Source organism: Patiria miniata, unplaced genomic scaffold (assembly GCF_015706575.1).
Source record: "Patiria miniata isolate m_02_andy unplaced genomic scaffold, ASM1570657v1 HiC_scaffold_6, whole genome shotgun sequence".
In the NCBI taxonomy this organism is placed as follows: domain Eukaryota; kingdom Metazoa; phylum Echinodermata; class Asteroidea; order Valvatida; family Asterinidae; genus Patiria; species Patiria miniata.
In genome coordinates, this window is record NW_024037073.1 from 13,042,195 (window position 1) to 13,061,974 (window position 19,780).

The following is a 19,780-nucleotide window of genomic DNA, read 5'->3' on the forward strand; positions in this document are numbered from 1 at the left end:
TGTCCCGTACGTAACACCATGTTTTCTTTAATTACATAATCATCGCAAAGATAATAATATACAAATTCTTGTGGATATTCTCCTTCAAAGTTGAAGGTAAATCTGCATGATAACTGAAGTCAACAGAGAAACGTTCACAAGCAGTTTTAATACATGTACATGAAAAAGCAGCACCTGAAAAGATGAAACCCTTATTTCACGTTGGGTCCCCCCCCCCCCCCCCCCCCCCATTCTACGGAAAACAATTCAATCAATCCAAAGCAGGTTATTAAACAAAAATTAAATTCAAAACTTCAAAGTCAAAACAGGTTTGTTTCCAACTTTATTAATACTGAAATGTATATTAATGTCAAACAGGATCACATGTAAAAGTTAATTTATTTCTCCGCAATGGCAATGAATCAAACTTCATTATTGAAATTAAGAGATTTTCAGCATTGTTTAAACTATTTTACTAGTTGTATGTTCTACTGTTAACTGAAAAGATTTCCTCCAGATGATAGTTTTGCTAAACTGTTTAAAAGTATCTGTATTTGACAATCTTTTTTGTACTCTGATACATATATTTTGTACTTAAAATTTATACCTTGTGTTAATGCTTGAAATATTTAGTTGAAAGTAGCCAAGTCGTGATTTGTTGTGCAATTATGAAATAAATGTAGCATGGAACATGTTTGATGTCATCACTACTTGTACTTTGTGTGGCATCTGTTTGATAAAAAAGACAACTTTAGTTACAGATGTCTTTCAATTAGAGTTGTCATATTTAAATTACAAATATTTCAACAGATTTACAATGTAGATCAGAGAGTCCACATGATATTTTGAGTTCAGAAGGGATTCATATTTAGAGGAACTATATAGGAAAAATAAAATTCAAAATTTGAACATTGGGTACTTTACATGTAGAAGATAAATATCACTGTAATACTGTAGTTTGGTTTTGTGATGTCTTTTATTATCCAAACTACAAGGACATCATTTCATATGAAATGTCAGCGATGATACGGTCGGTTACTGTTGAAATTTTTGCTCAATATTTCCTGATTTCTTTTAAATTTTGTCAATATGCCATTATGTTGGAATTGGTGGTGGGAGAAATCGGAGATTTCAAAATTTGGTTACAATCCTTTTTTTTCAAACTGAATTTCTGATTTCACTGGAACTTTCCATTCAGCTCACATTCATGCCAAAAAAAAATGTGGAGAGTGAGTTGCCACATGGTATGCGCTCAGAGCTGTAATGGTGAAAAAAATGGGCGGGAACTCTCCTGAACCGAGAAGACTACTAGCGAGTAAATGTGGTCACAGTCGGAGACCGTGGAGCAAATGGGAGATGTTCCAGTTGTTTTGATTTTTGCCTGTGTCACACAAAAAAGGGAAAGCTTACTTTTTAATAAGAGTTTTGAATATCAGGTTTTCAAAATCCAAACCAAATACATGTAGTGGAATTCAAACCGACTTGTAAATGATCTGGATATTATTCCCATCACTGGTCAGAACTAATCAATTAGCATACTTTCTTTAAATTCTCGTCTGCAATGTATTGTAGTTTGTAAACTGAAATAAAAGCTTTCAGTTTCAATTTGATTAAGTCTGATGAATCTTTAGAAGATTCATATAAACAATAAATGCACCTGCACATGTATTCTACAATCCTGGCCAAATCGCGCCGGCCCCCACTCAATGTTGTCTCTCATTGCGCAGTGTGTGCTCCATCAGCTGGAGAGAACAACATTGACCGGGGCAGTGGGTGACCGTGGCAGGCTCAGGAAGTGTCCCAACCATTTGGCTGTAGTTTGATACTTCAAATTGAACCTTGAATTATTCCCTTGCCCCCTACAGGCATGACACAGGTCTTATGATTTTAACTTTTCTTTAATTTTTTTTCCTTTCCTTTCAATGCAGAGTCACACATCAGTCGAATTTAGATATGACCTTGTGACCTGTTGCCATGGGATACCAACAGCGTCAAATTCATTTCCCTGTGTCATATAGAGATGCCTATACTGCATATACATGTACTGTAAAATTCATTTTCCTGTGTCATATTGTGATGCTTATACATGTACTATAATATACGTTACAATCATTGTCTGACTTAGCACAAGTATTTTCCTGCACTGTTTTTCTTTGTAACATGTACATTTACATTGTACATTGCATTGGTTTCAGTTTCAATGCGTGAGGTGTCATGTGTATAGGCGGGGGCAAGTTCTGAGTTGCACTTTCACTGAGTGAATTGTGGTACAATGGCAGTGCAATTGTCCGTGTGTATTCATCCAATATAGGTTAGCCAGGCATTGACCTGATGACTTCAATAGCCTTTCATACATGTGTATTGATTGTTACAAGAACTGGTATGTACAGTAGGGATGGCATGCACATGAGCATGTACATGTTTTCATAGATAAGTGAAGCCTGGTTCTTTATGTGTCGCAGAGGAAAATGGGAAGCGCTGATGGACCAAAACAAAGTGACAACTGGATAAGAAGGATTTTGCGCAGGCCACTAACGACCACATTGAATGTGATAGGCGTCAGCTACTACACAAGTGTCACCATACTGGGTGCCATCTTGCAATGGACAGTCGTCTTGCCGGAACTGTCACATGCGCTGGGATTTTCCTTGGCCAGCCACCGAGCGCTTATGCTGTATCTGTTTGCCAATGCCATGGGCAACTATCTGCTTGCCGCCTCCAGCGACGTCCACTTGAAAAAGCGCAAACGGACGTCCTTCCTCACGGCAAACCGATATCCCATGATTCCCTTCCGCGCCCATTACTGTAAAGTGTGCGACCAGTGCATCCGCAAGCATGACCACCACTGCTTCATCCTTGGCAAGTGTGTCGGCTACAACAACCAGAAGTACTTTATTTACTGTTCTCTGCACACAGCCCTGGTGTCGGTGTACGCGCTCCTCACCACGGCCATGTACATGCACGTGTCCTTCAAGACCAAGTTTCTCGGGCCGTTCACGTTCTTCACACTACTTCCATCGTCCATGGAACGGTGGTTTTTTGGATCTGCAGGGTCTCAGGAGTTGCTCCTTGTTCTGTTCCTGTACGTTTGTCTGACAGGGGCATTTGGAGGGCTTTGCTTCTTCACTTGGCAGATGTTCCTCATGGTGATGGGACTGACTACCCACGAGGCCATCAACGGTGAGAGGGGTACAGATACATCCATCTGGGAGAACTTCACTGACACTCTGGGAAAATACTGGCTCTTGGGTATGCTTGCCCCTCTGCCGCTACCCCAATATGGCACGGGAATGTACGAGGGTGTGACACAACTAGCAAGGAACCACTCGGATTGATTTGTAATTTTTTGATGCAACTCTCACTCACATCCCCAAACTCTGCTAAATGCAACAGAATGCACCAGTGGTAAAAAGTTGTTGCAAGTTGTTGCACTTATTAGTCTCCTGATCTGATGCATTGCACCCCCTGCATTCCGTTGCATTTGGCAGGGTAGGTACTTGGTACCAAGGCTGGTATGTATTAGTTCACTGCATTCTGTTGCATTTGGCAGGGTGCCTAGAGAATACCCCTGTGGGGGTTAGTGACATTCAAGCCCAGCAGAGGCCAATATAGAAGAAAGGAGGGCAGTCAGTTAAAAAAAAAAGACTGAGAATATTTCTACTCCCCCTGGATGGGGTGTTAGTCCATCGCAGGTTACTCCCCAGCTAATTCTGGTACCCATTTATACTCCTGGGTGGAGAGAGGCAAGTGGGAATGAATTGGCTTGCCCAAGGACACATTGTATGGCCAGCGTGCAGCTGGATTCGAACCCCTGACCCTCTGATCATGAGTCACTAACCCTAACCGCTAGGCCACACTCAGTAAAAGGGGGTAATAAATAAAGTAACACATAAACAAAAAGCTAAGATATGTGAGTTTCTTCAAGACTATAGATCTGTTGTTAGAGATGTATTCCTCGTGCTATTTACAGGTTTCATCCTGAAAAATAGATTCCTTGGAAAAAATGTTGCAACCTGATATTTTTTCTTCATATGTCATCTCAATGAAGGTCAGTCATTTCAAAAATGATGATGAGACATGAATCTTGGACTGAGAGAAACATTTCCAATTTTGTAAGGAAATACTTGACGGAAAATTGTCTTGACTCTCCATAGACTTTGTAGACAACCACTGAAGTGGCATCCGGTTGCAACATTTTTTTTCTGATTCCTTTTCTAAATTGCTATTTTTATAGCACTTACTAAGGTTATATTCACTTTTGAATTAGATATCGACCCAAACAAATCGTTATTGAGTTATTTATTACAATTTTGAGTGGTTGGTTGCCAGCAGTGCCAGACAATAATTCCATTCTTGCAGGGTAGGCTGGTTCTCACAATCAATATTAATAATGTCCAAACTTGGAGGCAGCCTATACAAGTGTATCTGATGTGCCCAAAACAAAACCTTTTTCAGAGGTAGATGTCCAAAACAGGATGTACGTGTATTTTCGTTGGGATAAATCATACAAGTTAAACATTTATTATAGAAAAAAATTGAATTTGTTGAAAAGCACGGGCAAAGCAACTCACTAGGGGTAGTGCACAATTATATTAAAATTGGAGGATTCAGGACTGTTAGGGCTATCCATTAGCACTTCGACTTCATTGTATACAATTTATTTTTATTCACTAAAAAAATCAATAAAACCATAGAGTGCTTGGGAGGTTTCGGCGCTACAGGGAGTAATAGGCAGGGCAGTTGGGGGCAGTGCAGGAAGTAATAGGCAGGGCAGTTTGGGATGTTACAGGGAGTAATAGACAGGATGGTCTGGGGCGTTTCAGGGAGTAATAGGCAGGGTGGTTTGGGGTGTTACAGGGAGTAATAGGCAGGGTGGTTTGGGGTGTTACAGGGAGTAATAGGCAGGGTGGTCTGGGGTGTTACAGGGAGTAATAGGCAGGGCAGTTTGGGGTGTTACAGGGAGTAATAGGCAGGGCAGTTTGGGGTGCTACAGGGAGTAATAGGCAGGGTGGTTTGGGGCAGTGCAGGGAGTAATAGGCAGGGCGGTTTGGCTGCTACAGTGACTAAGGGGTTAAAGGGATATTACATCCTAGAATGTGCGAATTGGGCTACAAAATGCATTTTAAATGAAATGATGTTAATTGGAAAGAGCATTTAAAAGTAGGATGTAAACACACAAAAATTCCGCAGTGTCCGTTGTAAACAACTGGGGGGTTTTTTCGTCTTTTTTTTTCTTTTCATCTCTCAACTAGACCTTTGAAATAGGATATTAAAGTAAACAATCCAAAACATTTTTTTTGGAGGGGGGGATTTCAGGCTGTTATGCCCCTTTAATGTGGTTCGGTCAGATTGGACAGTAATTGAACTTCCTTTATGAAACTGGTTTACTGAGATATGCAAAATTGTATTTACATTAAAACAGAATCGAGATGGCCACCAAACAATATAATTCATTGTAAATTAATTGAAACATAAAGTGTTTTGTTGGGGTTTTTTTCTTTCATTTTCATTACATGCTCAGTGCAAGTGTTTGTTGTTACGTAACACATATTGTATTATTTATTGTGTTTAAAATAATTTATTATTAAGTATGGTTGCATATTAAATGATCTAAAATGGTGAAGTAAACTGTGCTGTTTGTGAGTAAAAAAATGAAATAAATAGGAATACATAAAGCTCAAATTTAGACTATTTTAACATGCCAACAAGTTGATCCTTGTTTCATAAAACCTATTTTCTTGGACAATCTAAACACATTATGTTAATGTCTTATTGGAGGCCAAACGTGTACCTTTTTTCAAGTTGGAATGACGCAAAACAATTATAGAAATTCACACTGCATACACACAAGTCTTAATATTTACATGAATTTTGGTTTCAGTGAAAAAATGGACGGAGTCTCAAGACATCAGCATTTGTAGGAATATAATATATGTACATGTATATAATGTTATCATTAAAATGATGCTAATGTATTTAAGTGAAAAACTTTTAACAGGAGTGTCTTGTGAAACTGAAAGTTGTTCACAATAAAGAAAAAGAGTGTGTGACTTGTATCCTGGTTCACAACAGACAATAAATATTATTTTGTACACTACGACATGTACAAACCCGAAGTTCAAAATCAGTTTATACATGTACATGTGTATGAACTGCACAGTGAAAACTGTAACCAGGCATATATTCCATAATAATGATATGGTTATAAATATAATTGCATATAAACTCTCTCATGGCCGGAGAGCTGTGGTTTGTGGAGTAAATCTTGGTATTCTTTTTTAGTTTCACTTTCACGTGATGGCTACCCACCCCAGCCCAATTTCAAGTGTTTTAAGTTTCTCATAGTCTTGAATCTATCATAATACTGCAAATACTGGTGGGGGTGTCAGGATTAATAATTATTATATCGTGTGCTTGGATACTCATTGGTCCAGAAAGGGCCACGTGTCCAGTCTATAACATAACCATTTACTTCATGATATATATTGTGTTGAATATAAATTACTTCATATACACGGCATTACATATAAATTACCTCATATACACTGCGTTGCACACACCACACCTCGTGAATGAAAACTAGAACTGCTCAGTCTCATGTCTGGCGGGAAAGCTTGCAGTTATCGAAATGCTTCACTACCACGATTTAATTTATTTCTTGCATTGTAAGTTCAAAGCCTTTATCTTGTTTACTCATTGGCACGATGTAACAAAACAGTTGTTGACTGCTGTGATGTGGGATATGGCGTTTTTAACCTCCTTGGGACACATAGCACCCTCAGCTTATGTGCCCCTCTGGTGTTAAAAATGCCATATCCAACATGGTGAATGCTGTATGTTCGGACACCCCTATGTTCTGACAACCTGCACATAAGATCGTGTTACTTCCGGTTAGGGTTATAAGCAATGCATGTACATTGTAAAGCATAAAACTGCAACAAAAAACTTCTATTGAAGGCAAGTTTGGACCCTGATTTTTAAATGCTGATCTCATTATATTGGGCCAAAAAAAAATAAGTCGGTCTCTGGTCAGCGCGTGCGTCGATTTTAATCATGCACGTCGATCTTTTTTTTCCCCAAAATGTTCCGCGGTAGCTCCAACAGCGCCCTCTATTTCCGCACCTCCTCATTTATTTTTACCAAAGAGCACCAAGGAATGGGAAATTGCACCAAGGCAAATGATCGAAAGCACCAAGGCAAATTATGGAGGACACCAATGTACATGAGGACACCAAAAAAGCAAAATAGTACCCCACCTTGTCTGTACAATCCAAGCTGGAAGAAAAAAAAAAAAAAGCCGCGTGGCCGCGTCAATTCCGGAACTTTGGTCTGACCAGAGACCGAATATATTTTTTTTTGGCCTTATTACCAATTCCACAAAAGTGAGAAGTATTATATTTTACATACAACTTGTGCCGGGTATTGATAAAAACTTAGATGCAATACCTGCAGCAGCTGAGCTCAGCCGTTCATTAGTAGTGCTTAGAGCTTGTCCAGAAGTTCTTTAACAACCTGATGAAGAAGAAGGGTTATGAACTGGTTATTTTCTTTAATAATAATATAATGATTCTATGAAATGTCATTTGAATCTATAAACTGCAGTAAATAGGGAAGTAGGTTTGCGGGTATACCATGGACAAATCTCATTTGTGACAAAGTGTACGTGAACTATATACACCCCAAGGACAGACAGACAAAGGGACAACAACAGATTCTTTGTTGTCCTCGAGAGTTCATCTTTTGTTGAAATCGGTCCTCGGTCGTGCGTTTGTTCGCTTAGTCTATGGGAGAGTGTTATATTACAGGGACAAAGGAAAAGACAAAGCATTGTCCTCGAGAGTATAGTAAAACACGACTGTGTGTTGGCTCTGAACAGTGCCTGTATTGAGAATATAGGTGTCGACGTTTCAAACACCATACATGTATGTACTCTTTTCAATCTCAGTTCAGTTCAGTTCACATTTATTTCCATTCTGCACATACATAGAAGCATATTCTGTAAGCAGAAGCTTGCATAGAGATGCCTTTAAATAATAACTAAATAAAGAAATACTGTGAAATGATGAGACATATAAATCAGACAGACAGACAAGCACACATACGCACACACACAACAGACAAACAGATACAGGAAGACCAAATTGACGGATCGAAGACAAAACAAACTGATTACAAAAAATACAAGGACATGACATTAAACACATACGTAAACTAGTAAGAAACACCGTACATATTGCTGATGAAATGAAACAAAGATCAAATATAGTAAACTAGAATGAAAAAAAGAAAGAAAGAATTTTCGAACTGGCCATAAATCTGAGGTTCAGTAGAGAAAAAGAAGAAAGAAAATTTCAGAAGCTAAGTCACATAGAGGGAGATGAGGACGTTTTTATAGGAGGACTTGAATCCGCCCACGGACGATTGAGTCTTTATAGTTCCATCAATAGAGTTCCAGAGGCTCCTGAAGAAGAACAGTGTATATGTGAACGGTTTGAACTTGAGACCCTATTCTCACCACAGACCTCTTCAGAGAGTTACAGCTCCTCACAAAAGAGATTTGTCCGTGTACCCGCAAACCATCAAGCTTTATTAAATTACTAGAGCGCTAACTCATGTACAAAGCGATGCCTGCTGGGCGCATCCATGTTTATACAAAAACCTATGGTGAAGTAGAAATTTTGTATGTATTTTGTACGTCTATTTTCATATCTGCGTTTGTATTCCATACCGGTGCGTCATAAAAGCCGATACGCCAAAAACCAAAACGCAGGATCAACAAATGAGCATGTCACGTCATTTTGCTCTACGCAAATAGCACAACGCGTGTGCGTATCTGCTGCTGATGATTAAACGTGTTTCTTGTTTTAAACCGTAACACGCGCTTAAGAAGTTTGCGTACGTTTTACATGCGCGTTGCATTTAGAGTACACTTTCAAAATTCAATCCATCTGATTTCATTATGTTCTACAAACACGCACATGAATTCAAAATGTCTGCGCCCAGGACGGCTTCAAAGCGTCTCCGCGCGCAAGAATGAGGAGTTAGCGCTCTAGTAATTTAATATCTATAGCTCTATGCCCCAAACCTATTTCCCTATGTACCACTCAATCATACAAAGTTTCAAACAACATTTGAACTGAATACTTGAATAAGGGGTGGAAGTAAGCGTGGGCAAAACAGACTGAACCGCAGGCAAGTGAGTAGATGTGTGTATTGGGGGTGAGATGGGTTGCGAAGCCTGCTTTTAGCATTGATCAATTACTGTCTATAATTCATAGCAGTATTACTTGTTGAATCATGTGCCAACAAGTTTCAACAAAATGGAAAGTATTGTGAATTGTTTTTCTCCTTTTGCATTTTGTTCACGTACATGATGTTCTAAAAAGGACAAATTTCCGTCGTGATTATATTTCCAAAAGTTGCAAAAAGTGAACTGCGGCATTCACAAAGAAAACCCCAACGTTTGAACAATTGTGAACTGTCGTCAGTAGTGGTGGACAAAAAGGTAAACCAGGTGAACCACGATGGTACAAAAGTGAATCACGACTGCCTATAAAGATGGCAACTTGTCTTTTATAGATCTCCAACATAGCTTCAAATGTCATTCGTCTGCGGCAGCCAGTCTTGATATAGAGATCAGCAGGCTACACACTTTGGCAAAACTGTATACACTAACCAACAGGGCCCAATTTCATAGAGCTGCTTAAGCAGAAAATTTGCTTAAGCACGAAAAAACATTGCTTAGTAAAATTAGGTTACCGGCCAAAACTCCATGTGATGTACATTGCTTGTGACTGGTATTTAGCTGTTGTTTACTTAGCATAACAATCGTATGGAGTTTTGGCCGGTAACCTGATTTTATTAAGCAAGACGTTTTTGTGCTTAAGCAAATTTTGTGCTTAAGCAGCTCTATGAAATTGGCCCCAGTAACCAGATACCCACCTAGGTACCCAGCTGTGATGATTTTGGGGTATCCACTTCTAAAACTATCTGTAAAGGCACAGCCCTAGATGGGTCATTCTATATATTGAGGATCAAATTTGTGACATCTTTTCTGTCCCTATCGCCTCTGAACTAATTTTTGTTTTTTGGATAGCTACATGCAGTTTGCTTTCATTACTATCTAAGAAAGAAAGCATGAAGGAGTGTATCCAGAATAACAAACTCATAGATGTCAGATGTAACAGGGACAGGACAAAATGTGGGCCCCAATATATAGCATGAGCCAGATACATTATCCCCTTCAGAAAAATGTTGAGGACAAGCATTGTTTTGGCTTAGGCCAAAAAAAAAAGTATCCGGTTTCTGTTATGCGCGCGCGTCGGCGTAGCCATGCGCGTCGGCAAAATGAAAAAGGTCAAACTCACTGGTTTGACTGGGATCCTGCTGCTGCACAATTTTAACGTGTTTAGATGGGGTTATGATCGAGAATAAGCTTTATGTGGCCTCTCTGGTCTCCCATAATATTTGCACTAAGTTTAGTCGGGCACCATTTGCAGTCATCAGCCGACATTTGAAGCAAGAAAATCAGGTAAAAAAAAAAAAAAAAGGCGCGTCGCTGCACCACTTTTTGGGCAAGCTCCATACCAGAAACCGGAGACTTTTTTTTTTTGGCCTTAGCAAGCATGTACTATATTTTTCATACTTCTATGAAAACCTTGTTCACTTCACAATATGTACCTTAGCTTTCTTGCCAACACTTCCCTGTCTTTCCGCTAGCAAGCTCACAGTGTCTGACATGGCAACCATGCCACTGTAGATTCCAGAGACACTTCTGTAAAAAAAAAAATCAAATAAATAATAAAATCATTTAAAAAAAACCCAAAAATCATTGTGAGCGACTGAGCGATCATTTTCCAAAAGAGTTCATCGGTTGAAAGAACACACAAATGCATGCCAATAATAACAGGATACAAACATGTACCCTTGATATTTTACATCTCTACATGTATGTAGTTCAGTTTAAATCCACTGATTCCCATTGTGAAAACTGCAAAGCTTGTTGCCTGCAAGTACATTTTTATAACAATGTGAAAAGCAAAGGTTTCAACATACAGGGTGAGTCAAAAAACACGAAACCCAAATGTCGGGACTATTGTTTTATTGAAGTTCTGCATATAGCACTTTCAAAATCTAGGATATGAAAGCCCAATTCATAAGCTTTCTTTTAGTACAAGAATCATTCAAATCATTTACGTACTTTTCAAGTTACGGAATCACACGAAAGGTGTGCATTCTTTCAGCAAATCGAAAACAATTCACAGACATCCCTATGTGATTTGTTTTCATTTCGCTGATAGAACACTTACATTTTTGTGATCCGTGGACAGAACTTTAAAACAGTGGTTGTGTTTAAAATTCCGTAACTTGAAACGTACATGAGTGATTTGAATGATTCTTGTACTAAAAGAAAGCTCATGAATTGAGCTTTCATATCCTAGATTTTGAAAGTGCTACATGCAGAACTTCACAGTCACTAAAACAATGGTCCCGACATTTGGGTTTCGTTTTTTTTTTCACTCACCCTGTATTTTAAGAGACTACAAATCACACAGAGGTACAATATACAGAAGTACAAAATAAAAGCCTGTTCCATGCCTTTTTCATCTTCAATGTTGTTTTGTGACACTTTCTTACAAAGAAAGTTGCATGTATTTGTGACTTACTGGCTTTGTAGGAGGTGTGTGGCGTTTTGTGGACACTTCTGCTTTTCTAGCTCTTTAGTCCAGTGCCGGAGTAGAGTCCGTATCAGGTCAAGACTCACTTTAATGTAGCTGCAATAAAATACAATCAGAAAGTACAGATGTGACAGTAATTAGATTATAAGCAAGCATGCAAAGAACTGGACTCTAGTCTGTGCAGTAAAGACAGTTTTTCCACTTAAATATTGAAAGATGTTTATAAACTTCACCGTGAACCGACAGCTATCTTACATGAGGTAATCGACAGGCAGCTTGTTCAAGGAAATCTCCAAAAAGAAAGCACCGGGCAATTTTAATTGCACTTCATGTCGTGCTGGGTTACATTTCCAATGACTGAAAAATGTCCTTGGTTCATTTCCAGCCTTCCTTTGGCTTACAATTTGCCTCAACTTGCCTATGGATCAAAATTGCTTGTTCTGACGACTTGCTCCACATATACACAACTTAAAGCTGCAAGGTTGCAAACTTCCGCCATGAATTTCAAGCTTCTCAAAGCTAGGGGTGAGATCGGGGGAAATGAAAAATCCACAATATGATTAGCAGAGGCTTTAGGAGGGTATCAAAGAACCCCAGATTAACATAGGGTCAATGGTGTATCTGTATTTGCCTTCAGTGAAGGCACCCCTTACATAGTATAAGTTTATAATGTTCCATGATTATAAACTTTTAAAGGTAAAAATACCTGGCTTCTAGTATCATACAGAATTAAATACAAACTTGGCCTATTCGTGTTCAAAATCCTCCACAACAATGCACCGGAGTATCTCATCGACCTCATCCACCCGTACTCAACAGCACGCACCGGACTCCGCTCCAGTGAGCTCATGATGCTTCACGAGCCCAGGACCTCCACTCTATGGGGTGACAGATCCTTTACTGCAGCGTCAACCCGAGTGTGGAACCAACTTCCTCTGGCTATCAAATCATCTCCATCCATCACAACATTTAAGACAAACATAAAATCTCACCTGTACAAACAAGCTTACTCTCACAACACACAATCTTAACTTGACTTTCTCCTCAAGCGCCATGAGTGCCTATTTTTGGCGGATACCGGCGCTTTACAAATGTTCTTTTATTATTATTATTACTTTACAGCACATACTCATGAATTCCAGATTTCAAAAAGGATACTAAAAAATAATTCTGAAAGCAGGAAAAATCCTGAAATCAGAAACAAAATCCTGACAAATCTCACCCCTGCAAAGTTTTTGATTTCATGTTATTACATATTATTTGCAACAGTAGATTTTCACCAGAATTTTCAATAGTGCATCAGCCAACATAAATGAACAGATTCAAATTTTTCAGCATTTTCAATACATTATTTTTTGTAAATATTCGCTGAGAAAATAAAATGACATAAAATGGAACTATCACTGTTATCATGCCCATCTTTACATAAACCAAAGCAACTCAGTGATCCTGCTGTGCTATGATTCTGCATTACAGTGTTTATTGTCTCATGTCTTGTTCCTAGTACTTACTCTGCAAACTTGCTGCGCAGAAGCCTGTGAAGGGTTGGTAGAAATTCTAGCCAGGCACCCATCGATATCAGTTTAGCCTTAGGCGACTGCCGCACTAAACTGAAATGAAGCAAGAGTAATATATTATTATGGTAATTTATGAGTACTAGCGACAGCTTACTCAATATTCAATTATTTTCTGAAAATTTTTTTCTTTGATCAAGCCTCTGTTTTCATTTGACTTTACATGACTTCGACCTTCCAGTTCTTCGAAAAGTAAAGGTCACGCGACTTGATCTCAAAATAAAAACGTTTCTGTAAGGCCCACAAAAAAAGTCTTCGGTTTCTGGTATGGAGCTTGCGACGCGGCTTTTTTTTTTTTTTTTTTCCTTTTTTTTTTATTCAAATGTCGGCTGCCGACTGCAAATGGTGCCCGACTAAATTTAGTGTAAAATATATGGGAGTCCAGAGAGGCCACATAAAGCTTATACTGGATCGTAACCCCATCTCAAAGCAACGGCGACGGGAGCAGACCAGAAATCAGAGATTTTTTTTTTTTTTTTTGGCCTAATGTCTACTGGAATGTCTACTGGATTAGAATATTTGAACTTTTGAGTTCACCGCTAGGGCACACAGCAGCCATCACATTTTGTGTCTATGCAAAAATGGAAAAGAAATTTATTCAGTAATTTTTGAAGCACCATAGACACAGTGCCACGCACACCAGCAGCACATACTTAAAGATGGCAAGTTTCGAGTCTCAGACAAATTTTCACTGTAAAATGCATTAGTGTGAAGCTTGTAAATTTAAAGTAAATTTTCCGTGCATAAGAGATGTGCATGAATTTAAAATTGTGTTTGTTATATATCAAATTTCATCTTAATCAAGTCCAAATCGACAGTACATTCCATGCACATATTATCAGGCAGAAAGACACAAGGTCTCAGTCAAACAGCAAAAAAAAAAGAAAAAAAAAATGATGTTAGGCTTTTTTGTTGGTTTTTTTTTCTTTCTTCAAGCTGGGATTGTACAGACAAGGTGGGGTACTATTTTGATTTTTTTGTGTCCTCATGTACATTGGTGTCCTCCATAATTTGCCTTGGTGCTTTCGATCATTTGCCTTGGTGCAATTTCCCATTCCCTGGTGCTCTTTGGTAAAAAAAAATTGAGGAGGTGCGGAAATAGAGGGCGCTGTTGGAGCTACCACGGAACATTTTGGAAGAAAAACAAGATTGACGCGCATGATTAAAATCGACGCGCGCGCTGACCAGAGACCGACTTATTAATTTTTTTGTCCTTACCTCAACGTCAAAACTGGGAGCACATCCACGGTAACCGAATCATCAGCTGTGCGATTGAGGTAGGTGATGAGGGCACCGGGGTTCTTCCTCCAGAAAGTCAGGGCTGCGTTGAGGTGGATCAGACGATTGGATATAATGGACAGAAAGGTGCTGTGGCCACCAAGGAGCTGTTAAGACAAAACAGGTTGGTCAAGTTCAATGTTGGGTCTTGCCCTTCACCGACGTAATTTCAAAAGCGCTAACTGTCTTAGAGTTTACTTAAAGGTTCATGAAGTGGATTTTAGAGTCGAGCATATTTGTAGCAAATATCCAATCCTCTGAAATGTATAAAAACTATGAGACATCCCTTTTCGGTTAGAGGTTTTGCAAAGTGCACTTGTTTAACCATTAAACATGTTTCATGCCTTTCCTGACAACTGAGGGCACTATTGCTGTGATGTCACTTTAAATAGGAACACTTCTCGAGCTAAGGATTTTTCTCTTCAAATTGTAAACCCAAAATTTTGCTTATTGAAAACATTCAGTGCATAAAGTTTTCTCATTGTCTTACTGTCATACTCTGAGACGACAATGCACCACTGAAATCAGAAGAATAACCAAAGTTATCTACCCCTAAAATTGGGGTGATCGTTTAATGCTGAAGCAGATGTGAAACTGAAGTTTCTGCCTTGAATAACAACACCGTTAGCCCTTAAAAAGGCAAGCGGCCGTTCAACCACTGGACCACCAAGCTTGACGGGGTCAGCTGGTTGGTTGGAATATATTCTAATGGGGAAGTATGAGCAGGTACTGCAATTAAGGTGGAGTGAAGATCAGGATTGGTCCTTTACTGATGTAATTTATTGAAAAGTAGGAATTCATTTAAATTTGTTTAAAATGTCTGAAACTTGCTGCCAATGATAAAATTCAGGGGCCAGCCCTGTGAGCAACACGGAAAAAGCGATGGTAGCTTTGATTTTTATCCACGTAAGCACCACCACTGGGGGATTTTCCAATCCTTGTGGCTTCAGTCTCCCATTTTATGGGTTTGGTTGCTGAAATGGAAGAGGGACTCATTATTGGGTCCATTTTCTGCAACTGAACATCAAATCATGAGCATTAAAGGCTCCTTAATTAATTTGTCTGGAGCCAGAGACAAAGTAGTCTTGGTCAAAGCATTTGGATTTTGTTCTCCTAATTCATCTGGTGCTGACCTTGGCAAGTGCAGTTAAGCTGCCGTGGCGATATCGAGAACGCTATCAACAAGATGAATCAAATTCAGTCTTGGGAACATTGGCACTGCTATCCAAGAGATTCCGAGCATACCTTAGCTGGATTGTATTCAAGGACATATGAGGCATATGCCTAGAATGTCTTGGATAGCACTGCCAATCTTCCATAGACACCTGCAGCCGTGACGGCTTACACACTTATTTAGTGTAACAAAATTCAAATGAAGTCTTGGACAAAGACTTAGAGACAAGCCAAAGTCAAAGACAATGCCAAGGTTTGGAAAAAATTCCTGATCATTAAATGGAATGTACAGCATTGGCTTTTGCTGTAATTTTCAGAAATAAACTTTTTGGGGAGGTAAGTATAATAGATCAAATATTGTTACACTGACATGTTTGAAGTTTTGTGTTCGAAAATGATGGAAAGACCAAGAAAGACAAAAATGTTCAAGTAGTCAGGTTCCTTGACTCCACTAAAGATAAATGGATCCAAAACGCTGGAAAATGGTAAGCTGAGGTAAGGGAACCATTACCAGTCTAGTTGGCCTGCACCCGTTTATGAACATGTAACCAATAGCAAACCAAATTTGGACTGAAAAAAAATATGGTAAATTTGGAGCAGTAATTAAAAAATAGTGAGGTTTTTCCAACGGTGGTCGGCCGACCACCGTTGGAAATGTATACAAAAGTACCATTTTTCTTGAAAATGATTTCACACCAGGTGCCATAATTTTACAGGATGCTTCAGACTGTCATTTACCAACATCCTAGTAAGGTATTTTGTAACAACTTGATAGTTTTATTTTTCAATGTTTGCAAATGTTGTATTTTCCCTTTAAACCCATGTTTCAAATTTCCACAAACCTCAGATGGTGGTGCGGCAACATTTGCCTCCTCTCCACTGCCTTGCTTGATGGGATGATTCTCTTTGTTGTTAGCCTTTTCCCTCCTCTGGATCAGTTCTTCCCTGCCTGGACGATGGCCCCGGATGGTTGGACCACTTTTTTGACTGGAGAGGGTGCTTTCGGTCCCTTCCCTGCATTTCCTGGGGGCTGCAGTAAGAAAAAAAAAAAGCGAGAATACAATGAGTTTTTGAGCGGCCATTTCTTGCTGTGCTTCATGGAGAAAAGTCACAGTGTGTTTGCAAATTTACATGTATGTTGCACATGGTTTTTTTTAACACCAATGATTACATTTTAGAAGTGATATTAGTGAAATAATTCTAAATTTCTATCACTGTAATGATGGTTATTTACGACACTTCTAAATGTATTTATGTTTGTGGGGTCCTGAATGCAAAAACGAAGGATGGATAGATAACAGCAGGACAACATGTGTAAAAAGTTGACCATGAAGTTGAAAAGAGGCCTCTTCACCAAAAAAAGTACTCTGCAGTGTACTGTGTATTGCTCCAATTAGCCAACACTGTTTGTACGTGCGTATGTAATGTATGAATCTGTGCTTCAGAAGACTGATGTAATTACATCAAAGTATGTTGCTCATGGACACAAACCAAACTGCAGGTACGGTATTCCATAGAAACTCACTAGCACAGCTCTGATACACGCATGGTATGGAACAATATAATACACCCCGGCGCAAACTGTCCTCCAACCAACCAACCATCCCACCAACCAACCAACATAAGCAGCTCAAGCCCACGGCGTGTTTCACACCACCATGGGAAAAACTTTTGGAGGTACAGAATGAAAGTGGGAAAAAATAGAACATGTACCTTCACTTGCTTGTTTGACATCACCAAAGGTTGTCGGTAGGCCTTCTTCACAGGAACTTTAAAGGATGGCTGGTTGTGATTTCGCTGCCGACTACACACAAACACAAACATTACTGCATTTATTAACAAGTGACCAAAAAGACATTTAATAAATGCCCCGCACTCAGATGACTATGCATGCATTATGTTTTAAATTTATGCTTTTCACAAAAATAGAAACTCTGTGAAGCAAAATTGGAAGATGATTCATGTATTACAAAACTACAGAATGCTGATCATACATAAGCACAGAATTCTAGCTATGGTTGGCAGAAATCGTGTGTGTAGCACTTACTTTTTGAGGGCTGCGATGTTCTGCTCATAAGGTGATGGTGCTGTAGGTTTCTGGAAGTGGAAAATAAAAGGGTTCAATTATAGATATGTAAGCCATAAGATTCGGTTTGGAAAAACCTCAAATAAGGCCAAAAAAAAAAAATCTCCGGTTTCTGGTATGCGCGCGCGTCGCCGTAGCCATGCGCGTCGGCAAAATGAAAAAGGTTTTTTTCAATGAAAGATGATATCTCAAAACTGCCAAACTCACTGGTTTGACTGGAATCCTGCTGCTGCATAATTTTAACGTGTTTTTAGATTGGGTTATGGTCGAGAATAAGCTTTATGTGGCCTCTCTGGACTCCCATATATTTGCACTAAGTTTAGTCAGCACCATTTGCAGTCATCAGCCGACATTTCAATGATTTGAAGCAAAAAAATCAGGTAAAAAAAAAAAAAAAAGCCGCGTCGCCGCACCACATTTTGGGCAAGCTCCATACCAGAAACCGGAGACTTTTTTGTTTTGGCCTAAACCTGAAACTGTTTGGAAATTCAAATGGTGCAATGTTTATTGCAGAGTCACTGTGCCCGGTACGACCAAAATGGTTTGCAGTCTATCACGCACAGTCTAGATCACCAGTAGGTCACGTTGTGAGTGCCGTACGGTATGATTCAGTTACGGAGAGACAACAATTTTCATGCGACACGGGTACATTCAGGCAGAAAAGGCGGACACAGTTGCCCGAGCCGGGTCGGTTCGGTTTCAGGTCAGTTTTCCTTGAATTTTTGTCGGGTCAGTTTTAGGGATTTCAGATCAGTTTCGGTTCGGATTTGGTTTACATGATTATATCTATGTATAATGTTTCGGGTCTGTTTGGCCTGGTCAACCTGCATGACCCAATGCACAGCTCTACTTTGAAGTCACAAAGAGGCAAGTGCTTTGGGTATTAAGCATGTTAAGCATGCCAATTTATGGATACACACCTTGTTAATTGCTTGCTTTTGTAAGTCCTTTTTGCTGACCCAGACGTATTTATTCTTGTTCCAGTCCCATCGGATGAACCCACCTCCAGCGTTCATTGCTGCTTGGTATGCTCTGGCATCACCCATCTTGGGATGTGACCACACAAAAAAATACCAAACAAGAAAAAGTGTCAACCATTACACAAACTAAAAAACTTATCAATCTTATAAACAAATTAAACAGCTGTCATCACTCCGAGCTCCTTAATCTCTGACTCTACTTTAGTATAAAATGCAGCATTTGATTTAACACAATAATATTCTCAGCAGACAAGAGATGAGTAACGTTTACAACATTGATCAATTTAAAACACTTATCTTCAGTGCTCTCTATATAAAATAGTAGAACTTGATTATTGCAACACATACATGATGCAGGACCTATGACATGTAAAACTAAAATCACATCACGGCAGCCGTAATGATCATTCGTGACGATCGAGTGCGAAGAATATTGCATCCTGACAAAGTGACAGTCATTGACACCACTTTTTTCATACTTTATATTTCTCATTGCAAAAATGTTGAATAAGATAGGCCTAGGCCCTAGGTCTCTAGCCTGCCTCTGGGACTTAGCAACATTTCCAATTTTGTTACTTAAAATGTTAGAAAATACTTTGAAAATGCACTTAACTCATCAAACATGTCAAATTCATTAATTCATTGATCAATTTGATCAAGTGTGACCTTTTTTTTGCGGAGGTACCCTTGTCCAGTAAATTGGCCACATTTATGGGGCTAACCAAATACATGCTCTTCCAATTCCAAAGACTTACGGTTTGTGTACAGTAGTCTGATTTAAAACTTCGTTTCTTGTTAAATTTCGGAGCATACAACTTTCAGTTTCAATGATGACTGCAATAAACGATTTGTTCAAAACAACCGGCTAGCTTGCTGCAATCAGCTGATTGACCAATGGGACGACCGTTTGGACCACCAAATTTGATCTTACTTTCTGAACAGCGCCACCACTCGTCGGAACTACACGTGTATGTACATTCCGTCTTGGGTGCACTAAAATTCCCATAGACACTAGTGCTAAATGCCAGTACT

The 19,780-nt window shown here is 39.2% G+C and overlaps 2 protein-coding genes across 2 annotated transcripts; one reads left to right on the forward strand and one right to left on the reverse strand.

Annotated features, from left to right (window-relative positions):
* Positions 1–1,756: 1,756 nt before the first annotated feature.
* On the forward strand, positions 1,757–3,675 carry LOC119743587 (palmitoyltransferase ZDHHC22-like). The gene has a single exon (XM_038220001.1). The coding sequence runs from the start codon at positions 2,448–2,450 to the stop codon at positions 3,312–3,314; it is 867 nt and encodes a 288-aa protein (XP_038075929.1). The 5' UTR covers positions 1,757–2,447; the 3' UTR covers positions 3,315–3,675.
* A 3,643-nt stretch (positions 3,676–7,318) lies between these two features.
* Positions 7,319–19,671, reverse strand: LOC119743402 (KATNB1-like protein 1). The gene is given in 11 exon segments (XM_038219793.1): positions 7,319–7,491; positions 10,660–10,753; positions 11,646–11,753; positions 13,169–13,267; positions 14,450–14,616; positions 16,525–16,640; positions 16,643–16,712; positions 17,396–17,486; positions 17,730–17,779; positions 18,689–18,814; positions 19,504–19,671. Coding segments are annotated over 10 exon segments (951 nt in total). The 5' UTR covers positions 19,504–19,671; the 3' UTR covers positions 7,319–7,461.
* Between the last annotated feature and the right edge of the window lie 109 nt (positions 19,672–19,780).

Coding starts and splice junctions, on each gene's coding strand:
- LOC119743587 (XM_038220001.1), top strand. CDS start 2,448: ATGGGAAGCGCTGATGGACCAAAACAAAGTGACAACTGGATAAGAAGG.